General features: G+C 36.5%; 1 protein-coding gene across 1 annotated transcript; it reads right to left on the bottom strand.

Annotated features, from left to right (window-relative positions):
• Nucleotides 1–9,791: 9,791 nt before the first annotated feature.
• On the bottom strand, nt 9,792–11,642 carry LOC106327166. Its single transcript, XM_013765239.1, has 3 exons — nt 10,781–11,642; nt 10,023–10,565; nt 9,792–9,938 (listed from the first exon to the last, which is right to left on the bottom strand). Exons 1-3 carry the CDS (start codon nt 11,630–11,632, stop codon nt 9,828–9,830), a joined length of 1,506 nt encoding a protein of 501 aa, XP_013620693.1. The 5' UTR covers nt 11,633–11,642; the 3' UTR covers nt 9,792–9,827.
• Between the last annotated feature and the right edge of the window lie 1,737 nt (nt 11,643–13,379).

The raw sequence follows: 13,379 nt of genomic DNA, 5'->3' as shown, positions 1-13,379 counted from the left end.
CGTTTATACTCATAACAGACAGACTTTTGTTTCCAAATCTTTAACGAGCCTATTAGAGATATAATTATGAATCCGTTTGTCGATTACGTTTCTTTTCTTACATGTGTTTGATCATCTTAGTTTAAAACTAAAGTTGTCGTCTAGGAGGAGCATGATCTTCGTGGTTTGAAAACGGCGTTCAATCTCAGAGTTTTCAGAATCTTATATCAAAATTTTATTTTTACTCTTTGGGAGATAATTTAGTCTCATATATATTCAGACTTCTCTCTCAAATTGCTTGAACTTATGATCATGAGAACTTACGTTTGTTGTTTGCTGCCATTCATGTGGTACAGTTGGTTCTTCAGTCATGGAAAGTGAATAGCAACTGTTTATGAAATTAAAATGCCAAGAAAAAGGTTAAAAAAATTAAAGGTGCCAATCCTCCACTCAAATGTTTTAGTGATTATCTTCAGATCAGGTTATGTTTTTTTAAATGATTGTCTTTCAAGTGTTTCTCCTTCGTTCTGCAGGATGAAAGGAAGGATACAACCGGCAGTATGTGTGACATGCTTACCTACTACCTAGAAGAATGGTCTCTTCTCGACAGAGATCATTCAAATTCTTTGTAAAGAGCAACTGAAGCCTCGCAAACCAGCTTGCTTCGTTTTCCAATTATTGAAAAAGCTGTGGTAAGTGTTTGTTTTGGCTTACTTTGTATCAGTAGAGTCCATTTTCTGAATGCTTTTTTATGATTTTTGTGTTGTTAGGTTGATATTCTATCCCAAGCATATTGTTAGTTCAGCTGTTGATGTCGCGGTCTGGCGTCTTCCATATTCTCGCCGATATCCAAGGTGAATTTCTTTTTCTCAGGAGTTTCTAATGATCTTATGAAGCTTATCCCCTTATCGTTTCTCTGTGCAACGTACTGCAGATGAGGTGGTTTCATGAGAGTTCAGAGATGCATACAATTATCATAATAGTTATTATTGGATATAAAGTGGAAACTAGCTGTTATTCGTTCTTATATGTGTATGTCCAGAAGCTGAAGGCTGAATTGTTTATTAGTTACTCAGTGTTTTTGTGGACCTTATCTAAATGCAGGTTTCTTTTTATTGTTTGCTGCCATTGGTAGGTAGATGAAATGAATTCAGTAATGGCGGAAATGATGAATATCACTGCACAAGAAGCAGTCTTGCGCAGGTTAAAGAGTAACAGCTATGCAGGTTAAAGAGTCATCTCTCTGCTCTCGGCTTTTTTCTTCCCTTTTACATTTTTCTTCTTGATCAAGCTTTTATAAGAAAATCAATTCGTCTTGATATGTTAATGACTGTAGCATGAATACGCACATAATACAACTACGCTGGAAACTGACTTCACAACTGTAGAAACTGATGGGTTTTCCATGACTTTTGATGTTCTAAGATTTGTTTCAAGTTTCTCAATTTCAATACTTAATACGGTTACAACAAGTAGCCTGCTTTTTTTTTGTGCACACAAGGAGCCTGCTTAGCTTAGCTTAGCTTTTAAAAGCTTAAACATAAGAGCCTCATCAGATATACCTTCTTAAATATTATAACTATTAAATTGTAACACAAATACGAACATATGTATATTCTAAAGTAACATGCTTATATATCTGGTATTGAACAACATATCTCCGCAACAAAATAAGTTAATCAGTCCATTGATTACTTGACTAACAAGCTATTACTAACACCCTTCGAACGTTAAAAATATCATTCAACGACCTAAGTTTCCTCTACAAATGGTGTGTGGTACAAAAAGGTTCACACACGACTCACAAACCCAAATAATAACCACCTTAACAAAGTACAAAACATAGTGTTACAAAAAAAAAAGAAATGCCGAAACAAAGAACATACCGTCTTCGTTGAGCTGGTGGGAACGAGGGAGCCGATCCCATGGTTTGATTGGCGAATTCAGGTTCAGGTGCATTTAAACGATTTACAACGAAGAGACTCAGAGTACTCAAAGTCTCATGACAACCACAAGGCTTAATAGGTATATGACAACTCTGCTGTTTTTTTAATTACCCCAGTTACATACATTTGTGACTTGCATGTTTGTTCAAGGTTAGAAGCAACGAATGCATCATAGGCAACACTCTTAACCAATACTCATAACCTAACCAAAACTTATATATAAGGAAGCCATTATTAAAAACTACTAGGATAAGACCTGCGGGGGAAATTTATATGAAAATTATTTAAGAAATATTATATGGGGAAATAAATTTATATTCTTTATTGAATTAATATTTTGACCCTTAAATTTTTTTTTAAAACTTTTTGTTAATTAAATAATGTATATACAGATGAGCTGATCCCATTTTAAAAAATATTTTAGGTCAAAAATCATTTATCACATCAGAACGTTCTTAACGTTTAAGCCGAAAAATTTCAAGTCTACTATATTGGTTACAATGAAACTATGTCAGTTCAGTTTTATATCATGATTTAGAAATTTAAAAGTTAATTATGGTCGTGAGAAGTTTACGTTCACGTGATAATAATATGTATCTTCAAATTTTTTTTCTCTCTTTTTCATTTTGGTTATTGCTCGATATAAATATTTATTTTGGAGTTTATTCTCATTTCGTTTGTTTATTTTTGTCTGAGATTTAAAAAAATTTTAAGATTTAAAATTATTAAAAAGATACAGACTTAGGTTAAGATCCGCACTTTTTGTAGAATAAATATTTTATATTTATTACTTATTTTATGTTTTCTGCATATTATGAAATAATAAAATAATAAGTATATATACTAAATAACTAAGAAATCAGTTACTATTATGTAATAAATTAGCATGTGCATATAAATCAAACGATCATTTTTTTTTATTCACAATTATTTTAGGGTAAATAAATCAAAACAATCAATCTTATCTATCGTATATGATATATAATTAAAATTAAATGATATTAACATAGATATATAGTATACTTTTAATATGGATATTTATTAAATGAAGTTTCTACTTATATGATTTTATGATTATTTGCATATTTGTGTAACAAAATTTTACATCAATGATTGTTTTTTAATGTGGGATGTTTAGTAGTTTCAATAATTTATAATCATTTTAAAAAACAATGAAGATTTCAAAAATTAAAATATTAACTTTTCAATATATGTTTAATGCAAATATCAAAATATAAGTATGTATTTTCATTTGATGTATATTTTAATTTAAATGATATGAAATATATATATATATATATATATTGACATAAAAACCTATTAAAATAAAATTATTTATTCATATGGTCTTATAATCATTATATCTTAACATAGAAAAAAAATTCAAACCTTGATCACAAAAGTTTATGTGAGACTTTTAAAAGTTTTAGTAATTTATACTCGTTTTGAAAAATTCAAAATACAACATATACAAAAATATCTAGATTTATTTATTTGATTAATGCAACTGTTTTATTTATTTTAATAATAAAGAAATAAAAAAATGATAAAAAGTATACATATTATTATCAAATCTTTATTATTTAAAATCATTAATTGCCATATATATTTTAATCACATTAGGTAATTTCGTAGGTTTCATTTAAAAAAAGAATAGATAACATTGTATTATGTAAATATGTGACAACGTTATATTAAACTATGGTTTATATTAGGTGCTCTAGAATTCTTAGAAATAAGATTTAGAAGACATTTAGAAGTGTCACATAGGATGGGGTGTATTTTTAATTAATACAAAATTAAGATTCTAATTTTTTATAAGATCCTCAATTAATATATAAAGGATTCTAAAATTTAACAAGTGAATTTTATTTTCGAAAACCTAATAAGTTAATTGGGATAGTATTTTCAAATATTGTAATATATAAAATATTCAGTCATATATTTATTTAAATATTGATGATTAATATTATGTTTTGATTCAGTTTTTAACAAATAATTTCCTATTGTAGTGAATTATATATTCATGTTCAATTATTTAAATTATTAATTTTAAAATAAAATATGCAAAAGAAATAAAAAATACAAGTACATTCAATATATACGAAATATAAAATAATCAATGTTTTGAGTATTAAACCTAACCATAACAATAAAAACTCAAATCTACTTACTATATATAAAAAAGTTGAGCAAACATTTAACAAAATGTATACCATTTCAATCATGAAAATCATGTCATGCTAATACAAACTTATAATCTCTAACATAACCAATAAAAATAAAAAAATAAAGAAGTTTAGTTAGACATATGTGAAGATGATATAAAAATGTGTGCTCATTGTAAAAAAACATAACAAGAAAGAAAGATAATAACTAAAATAGTATAATGTCAAAAAATGTATTTGAAAACAAATTAAAAACAAAAACAAGTTAGAAAAATAAACGAATATCAAAGTTAAGTAAAATAATGTAATATCCCTCATCACTTAATTTTTTGTTAAAGAGAGAAATCATTATTATACACATCTCTTACAAATGCAAACCTAAAACAAAAACAACAAAATCATACAAAAAATAAAATCTAGATCACAAGTAAAGTATAGGGCAGGCAGGTCTACCCTAGTATACATATATATAAAGGAATTAGGCACCCGCACAACCGCGCCGGCAGATATCTAGTTTCTTCTAAGACAACAAGTTCTCCATGTTTTCCATGTGATCTATAATCTTCTCTGCGATAAAAAATTTCTCTCTCCTAACCTTATCTTCTCTGTGTGCGACTTGAAGACTCAGATCTGCTCCGGCGTGACCGGTGAGTCCGCACGCGTCTGGCCGTCGGGGCTCTTCTCTCCTTTGCTCTGGTTTAGTCTTTGCTCCACTCTCATTTTCCCTCTCCCATCGCTTTGTTTCTGATCTCTGGTCAGGCAAATCTCCTTCGTTTAAGAGCCACGCGCGAGGATTTCGGCGACGGTGGAGATAGAGCTGCTAAATGGGTGGGCCTTCCATTGGTTGCCCATGTCCACAATTAATTGGGCTTTAATTGGTCACAACCACATTTCCATATGGGTTTTAAATGGTCAAAAATCAGAAACCAATGGGCCTATGGGAGATAATGGGTTTGGTTACTGTGGACGTGGGCTGTCCAATAAGTTAAAATTTCTAGGGTTTTGATTTGGGGAAAAAAAATCATTTCAACTTTCGGAGAACGAAAGTATCGATCTCTCTCTCCTTCGGCGATTAGGATTCGAGTGGCGATTCCGCCGATTCATCGATCTCCGTTCTCCGTCCTATCTCCGTTCTCCGTCCTATCTCACCAATCTCTCCGTTCTCCGTCCTATCTCATCGATCTCTCCGTTCTCCGTCGTTTCTCCGTCTGTGACTCTCTTTCTCCGTCCGTTCGAGCTTGTCTCTTCATCTGTAAGTTTGTGACTCCTTCATCTATGACTACTTGTTTGAGATTTGAAATGGGTTTTACTTGTTTGAGATTTGAAATGAGTTTTTACTTGTTTTGAGATTTGAAATGGGTATCTCTTTGTTGACTGATCAGTGGTTCACTGGCTTCGGCTTTAGTTATGACATCTTTATTAGTTCGTTTGTTTAATGGTTTGTTTGCTTGAGATGGGTAACTGAGATGGGTCTGTTTCTGTTTGAGTAGTTTCTTTACTCTTTGATGATTTGAAATGAGTATCTTTACTCTCTGTTTCTTTTTAGCAGATAATTGTCTAACTTGTTCTCTGTTACTTGAGCTGTTCTTTGCTTGTTTGCTTGACATGTTTCTTTACCATTTGAGTAGTTTCTTTACCATTTGAGAAGATCGCCTCTGTTTCTTTTTAGAAGATATTTTTTTATCATAATTAAGAACATTTTGTTTTATTATCAATGATGTAGATGCTTTAAATGTTTGCTAAATTATATGCTAAATTATATGATTTTGAAAACTTTGTTTTCTTATGATTTTTCTGAAAAGTTCATGTAGAAGATCGCCTCTGTTTCTTTTTAGAAGATAATTGTCCAACTTATTCTCTGTTTTATCACTTCAGGATGGACAATGAAGATACTTTGGACCTAAATGACACAGACTACATGAGTGGGGATGAGCTGATGGATCAAAACTCAGATGGAGATGGAGATGAAGTAGTAGCAGTGGAAGATACTCTCATGAGCACAGCTGAAAACCACATCAAAAGGAAAAGAGGAGGTAAACGCAGACACTCTAGATGTTGGAAGCATTTTGATATAGTAGGAGAGAAGTATCCAGATGGTTCGAATGATGTTCAGTGTAAATTTTGCAAACACTCGTACTGCTTAAACCTGCGTAGAAGTGGAACCTCGAGTCGTTTGCGTCATATGAGAAATTGTTCTTTGAATCCTGTCCCTGGTACACCTGGAACTGGTAGGAAGATAGATCAGCTTGTGTTTCGTGAGATGATTGCAGTAGCTTTGATTGAGCAACACTTGCCTTACTCCTTTGTTGAGTATAGAAGAATCAGGGAAGCATGGCATTATTTGAATCTGTCGAGTTCTGGAGCAGAAGTACAGCAGCTAGCGACTGCTTGAAGATCTATGAGAGGGAGAAGTTGAAACTGAGACAGAAGCTAAAAGAGATTCCGGGAAGGATTTGCTTGACGACAGATTTGTGGAGAGCTTTGACGGTTGAAGGGTATCTGTGTTTGACGGCGCATTACATAGACAGTGATTGGAGTCTGAAGTCGAGGATTATTGAATTCTGCGCGTTTCCTCGTCCTCATACGGGTGGTCCCATATCGATGAAGATAATGGAGTTGCTGAGAGAATGGGAGCTGGAGAAGAAAATCTTCACCATTACCGTGGACAATGCGTCATCAAATGATAACATGCAGTCCATTCTCAAGAAGCAGCTACGAAGGGAACTGGTCTGCAGTGGAGAGTTCTTCCACGTGAGGTGTGTCGCTCACATCTTGAACTTGATAGTTCAAGATGGACTGAGTGTTATTGGTGGAGCGTTGGATAAAGTAAGAGAGAGTGTCAAGTTTGTGAAAGTGACTGAAACTAGAGAGAGACTGTTTCAGAGTTGTGTGGAAACAATGGCAGTTAAACCTAAAGATAAAGGTGTGTTGCCAGGGCTGGTTATGGATGTCTCAACAAGATGGAACTCCACGCATCTTATGCTAGAGGGAGCCATCATGTATAGAGAAGCCTTCCGCCACCTTGCTGAAGTGGAAGAAGCATATCAGTTCTGTCCAAGGGAATTGGAATGGGAGAGGGCAGAGCTTCTCTCCGACTTCTTGTCTCCATTTGCTGAGATGACCAAGCTTGTTTCTGGTTCTTCATATCCGACATCTAACCTCTATTTTATGCATGTGTGGAGAATTGAGAACTGGCTGAAAGAAAACGAGTTCAGTGGAGATGAAGTAATCTGTGAGATGGTGGCTTCAATGAAGCCCAAGTTCAATAAGTATTGGGAGGAGTATTCTGACATCTTAGCCATTGCTGCCTTGCTTGATCCGAGACTGAAGTTTGCATTCTTGGAATACTGCTTCACAACGTTAGATGCAGCCACAAGTAAGATGAAAATGGATCATGTTAAGAGGAAGATAAGGAAGCTGTTTGGTGTTTATAAGAAGAACACAAAGAAAAACATGGCTTCAAGATCAAAGCCTGCGCAAACCACTTTACCAGGATATGATGTAAGCTTACTTACTTTGCTTTGTTTCATTGCATTGCTAACTTAGTCTCTCGAAGAAAACCAGACTATGATAGACGTTACTTCCTTTCGGTTGCAGGGGTTTTATGCTTTCATCTCACAGAATGCTGGACCTGGTGGTAGTGGGAAATCAACCTTGGATAAGTACCCAGAAGAACCGGTTTTAGATATGATGGCCTTTCAGAGTTTGAATGTTCTCTCCTATTGGAGAGAGAATGCTAATCGGTTTAAGGAGCTTGCATCAATGGCATGTGACTTCTTGAGCATACCCATCACCACGGTGGCTTCAGAATCATCCTTCAGCATTGGCAGCCGTGTATTGAACAAATACAGAAGCTGCCTCCTTCCTTCGAATGTGCGAGCACTGATCTGCGCAAGGAATTGGTTAAGGGGATTTGAGGCTTTAGATTGTAAGTTATTTTCATCTCTGTCTTTGAATTTGGTTGCCTTTGAAACTGATAAACGAATTTGGTTAGGTGATGATGAGGATTTTGAACCCTCCGAGGAAGTTGGAGAAGCAGATCCAACATGTCATGTCTGAAGTAGAGTCTATCTGTCTGAAGAGTATGTGTGAGAACGTATATGTGTTTTTCGTTTGGATCTCTTGGATGCATACCTTTGATGTTCTTGTATGAACATGTGTTTTCTGTGGTTACTTGTTTTGTAGGGTTTATGGAAGAAGATGGAAGAGAAGATAAGGAAGTAGCTTGACTTATCACTTATGTGTATAGAAGTTATGTTATGGACTTATGAACTTATATATGCACTTATTACATTTATGGAGTTATGTTATGGAGTTATGAACTCATGAATTTGTATTTATATGGAGTTATGGAGCTATTATTAATATGAACTTGTATTTATATGTTTATAGATTAGAATTCAAAATTTTCCTTAAATGGTTCTTAATGGACTCATGGCAGCCCATATAAATATAGGTGTTAGTGGGTTTGGTCCTTAATGGACATGGTCCTTAATGGACATGGCCATTCTCTGACCATAAACTATAAATGGACAAACGAACATGGGCTAATGGACATGGGCTCGCCCATTTAGCAGCCCTAGGTGGAGACAATGCTTGTTCTGGAGTCGAGATGTGGTGTTTGTGCAGTGACTATGTCGTTGGAGTCAGCTATTTTTGGCTGAGAGAGAGAGTTCGCGTTTCCCCTTTAGATTCTTTCTCGAGACTTCCAAGCTCGTGGTGATGCGTTGGCTCGCCGTTGGTTAGGCAGTGGTTCCATTGCTGCTCTTGTCCGGTGTGGTGTGTGGTGTTCTCTGAGTGGAATGGGAACTCTTACGGTATCGTCGGGGCTCGCCTTCATATACGGTGAAATCAAAGACAACTCTGAGGCGGTTTTGTTTCAGAGGCGATTCAAGGCTGGGTGCGGTGTTGGTTATACCCAGTCTTTGCAGTCGTCTATAGCTACCTTTGGCTCGTGTTGGTGTGTCGAGTGGAGTCCTACACAGTCATCTATGGCTGTTTCAAGCTCTCCTTGGCGCTTCACTTGTCTTTCTGGTTTCATCTCCTCATCACTAGTTTTGCGACCACTTCACTATTGGAGTCGAGCCCTTGTGCTTTATGTGTTCAGTCTACTCTTGACACAAGTGGATTGTTTGCTGGCGGTGTCTCTCTTGTGTTCAGCTACCATCCCAGTGTCGGTGAAGGGTCGATTGATTCGTCATTGGTAGTGTGTGGTTTGGCTGTCAGTCCTATTTGGTGTACAGGTTAGTTGACAGCAGTAGCGAGCCTCTGTTCGGTTGGGAAGTGGTTTCAAGCACTGTGTGGTGTTGTGTGCAACTCGGCGTTGGTGGCGTCTGCAAAGTTTATGGTATGTATCTGAAACCTTCCCCTACTCGTCGTTTGGAGCTTCATGTTTAGAGAAGGTTACAAGCTTGGTGGAGTTCTTTGGAAACTAGCTATTCCGAAAACGACACGAAAAGTCTCGGCATCCAATACAACGAAGAGAATCTAACCTTCTAGTGATTATTGTTAGCGGTCGAGAACGGTTATCAATTTTGAAGAATTACGAAGACATATAAGTGGAACGTGCCGGGTTTAGTGGGTGAAGCAAATTATTGTAATTGTTTAACTTTGGAAATTTTGTACAAAATCAGCTTGTAACCGGATTTGAAATCCCCGTTTATATGGGTTGAATTAATATATAAGTATTTAAAAAAAAAACAAGTTTTCCATGTGAACTAAACCAAAAAGAAAACTATTTATCAGAATAAGCAGCAATTTCGTCATTTTCACAAGGTGCGACTTTGATCATCATAGTTCCCTTCTTCGTCGCTGGCAATAATCGACAACAATCTCTCCTTGGTGCCTATAAACATTGACTTATACAATTATGATGTAAACTCAAAAAATGAATTATTAAATAGTAACGTAATTAAAAATTACTACATACCTTATTCCACCTATATGGGTTAGACTCTTTGTGGACAAAGATCCGATTGATATCAGAAGGATCTGGTATCCCCCACTCACATTTAGGATTCAATTCATTGTGCCTAAGATACTCGGTAATTGTTGTGCTTGAAGAAGAATCACCAAGAGTGCGAGACATGTAAAAGACTCGTGGACGCTGGCAATCAGTGTAGGTTATAGGGCGTGTGTTGAAAGCAAGATTGTTGAAATCATGACGTTTGTGCCAGTCACTGAAAGTGCGAGTGGGCACTTCCATCATCCTTGCTGGCATGTATGTACGTGTGATCTGGACAGTGTATCCCCACGAGATAGACATTGTCCACTGGTGAGTTCTGTCGTAGCATATGGATTGTTGGACGAGGCTAGCTGAGTCGAGCTTCGCTGAGATCATGAGTCTCTCTACGCCCTTCACTCGGTCCATTTTCGGAAATATAGGCTCGACTACGTCTAAGTGATGGATAGAGACTATCGGTGCTTGTGGGTGGACCGATAAAAGACCCAAGAGGTTCCCATATACATCAAACTGTTTAAAATTATAACAAAACAATGAATCGAAAGATTAAACATAGTTAATATGATTTGGTAGAAACATCACAAAAATTCTAAAACATGGATCACACACAAGTCTTAGGTTGACAAAGAAAATATCAAAATTACGGATTTTTGTTTTATTGTTAATTGATTTTGCTTGGTCAAACTAAAACCCCAAACTTCAAAAAAAAATATATAAAAACTAACCTGATGAAACCCAACCTCTCTGGTGAGAGGAACACCGAGCTCCGCCATACAAGCATGAATCCGGTCATCGGATCCGTACAGATCAGAGTAGCTCTCGATACACCGATCTTGCATCTTCTCCAAAGCCTTGGCCAAGGGATAACTTATAGCAAAACCACCTCCTCCATATGCCATGCCGTACGAAAACTGCTGCAAATTCTGCAAATGGCTCTCAGAAGGAGCTCCGATGTAATAGAACTGTTTGTGATCGTACTTCCTCAAAACCCTAACAAGATTCTCCGGGAAAAACACTGTGTCGTCGTCGCCCATCACAATCCACCTCACGTTTCTCTCAGATTCAGTTCCCTTTAACATCCTCACCGTATCCGATACGATTCTTGTGATCCTGATCGCTGATCGGTGACCGCGACGGTAACGGTACTTGAAACTCGACGTGTCTGAGGAGATTCTGATCTCAGGCAAGGCGGAGGAAAGGCTGTCGTTTACTGTAGGTTTGTCGAGCCAGACAGCGCCCTTCATCTCACCGTTAGGTTTCCACCACGTTTTCACGTATTCTCTCCGATGCTTCCAAAGGTTGGAGGACGCGGCGATTCCGAAAACTATGTGCTTAAGCTCTGTTTTGTCCTCGGTGTGGTTTTGACCTGATCCGAGTTGCACTTGCATCACAGGTACAAGGAGAGAGTTGGAGACTTCAGAAGGAGACTTTAAAAAGGAGATGAAACTGAAGGAGTATAAGAAATATGAGAGGAAGATCAAGAAGATGACAATCGCCATAAACGAGCATCGTGAAGTAGAAGAAATGGATTTGTCAAAGAAAACTGGCTTTTGATCTTTGTGAATGCTTTCTGCCATTGTTGTTTACTTGTTTCATTCAGTGATTCAATCAAGGCACTCTAAATGAGAAATTAAAAGAATGTAGATTTTTATTTTATTTCTTGTTTTATTTGTCTTTGTCTTATTTTAGGAAAAATCTAACAGTTGAAATGAATTGAATCAAAGACTATTATTTTTTTTTTTGAACTGGAAATTGTAATGGTCAAATATTTGGATGGATCACAACTTAATAATTCCACAACGACATTGGTCAAAACATACCATGCACAGAAATCAAATTCAGAGTGAATAATAGCATTGTTGTAAAAAAATATCATAATACCATAAGAATTAAATTTTGTGTGATTACATACCAAGTTATGTTAGTTACAGATGTTCTATTTCGCGAGGGCGCGATGAATTTTTTGGATTTATCATCTAGATTCTATGTCCGCCCAAACCGGTTTTGTTGTAAAATATTTTTGATCTAAAGATCGACTTTTTTATGCTTGTTGAATCTTTACTTCGTTTTGGTTATTTTTTCTGGCGTGTTTTTCAACGAAAATAAAAGCAGATTTTTATATTTTTGTATTCTCTGATTCTAGGTTGGAATTAATAAGGTTTCTGATTATAAATAGGATTTTTCGGTGTAGCTTTCTTTGATTTCAAATCTATTCCATATGATTTCTGTAACGGTCCGATCCTCCGGCGTCCGACCGGGGTTATCGAAAGGGTGTTATGGACACGTGTCTACTCATTTAGACAACCATATGTGTTCCGTTACTGGTCCCAAGAATCGACGTTACTGGTCCCAAGAGTCGACGGACGCATAACCTTCCTTAAAATACCGTCACACCCACATCCATATACTTCTACTTAAAGTCCTGCGCACATGGAAATGGAAAGGAAGGGATGAGCAACAAGTTGCTCAGTGAAGTGACTCTAGACCAGTCTGCCCGCATGACACTTTATACTTCTTTATGCGGGAACTAGGGCTGACTAGCCACTACAATCAGTTGATGCATCTTAACATTTCATATCATCATCATTTATTTCCACACATTCAATTCTATACATTTCTAAAAACCTAGCGATCAATCAGTACAATGATCTCACTTATTGTCACACACGTCAAACCATAGACTTAACCGACTCGACATACCAGACTAACTCAATCTTATGACACCTTTAGCACCCAGATACCCGACCATGAACTAAGGACTCTACAATGCACGTTTTTATATCCCGCCTCTCGCGGCTGGCTCATCTTTTCTCTTTTCTCCGTGGGTAGCTCTCGCTAGACTTCTACCCCATATTCTTGTGGATTCCACCACAGCTCCTATGGGTGCCTCCATATTCTTGTGGATTCCACCACAGCTCCTATGGGTGCCTCCATATTCTTGTGGATTCCACCACAGCTCCTATGGGTGCCTCCATATTCTTGTGGATTCCACCACAGCTCCTATGGATGCCTAGCGTAGAACTACTACCCCACGTACTCCCTCTAGACTCTATATGATTTCCCAACCCATGCTTAACCTTAACGTTATTCACTTATACATTCACTTATCCTTTCACATCCTTATTCACTTTCACTTATCCATTCTCATTCTCATTCACTTTCTTTTACACTTAGACTCGTACTTGAACTCATTCACTAGACGCCACCCATTATCGGTGTCACACACAATACACATCACACTCAGGTTTCACTTACAGTATCAATAACAATCAGTAGTCATCTATCATCTTACCATTTACTTCTTTCTAACATCCTAGCTTTAAT

The sequence above is a fragment of the Brassica oleracea genome, chromosome C2 (genome assembly GCF_000695525.1).
Source record: "Brassica oleracea var. oleracea cultivar TO1000 chromosome C2, BOL, whole genome shotgun sequence".
NCBI lineage: Eukaryota > Viridiplantae > Streptophyta > Magnoliopsida > Brassicales > Brassicaceae > Brassica > Brassica oleracea.
The sequence above is the reverse complement of the archived record's forward strand: the minus strand, read 5'-3'. Positions and strand labels throughout refer to the sequence as shown.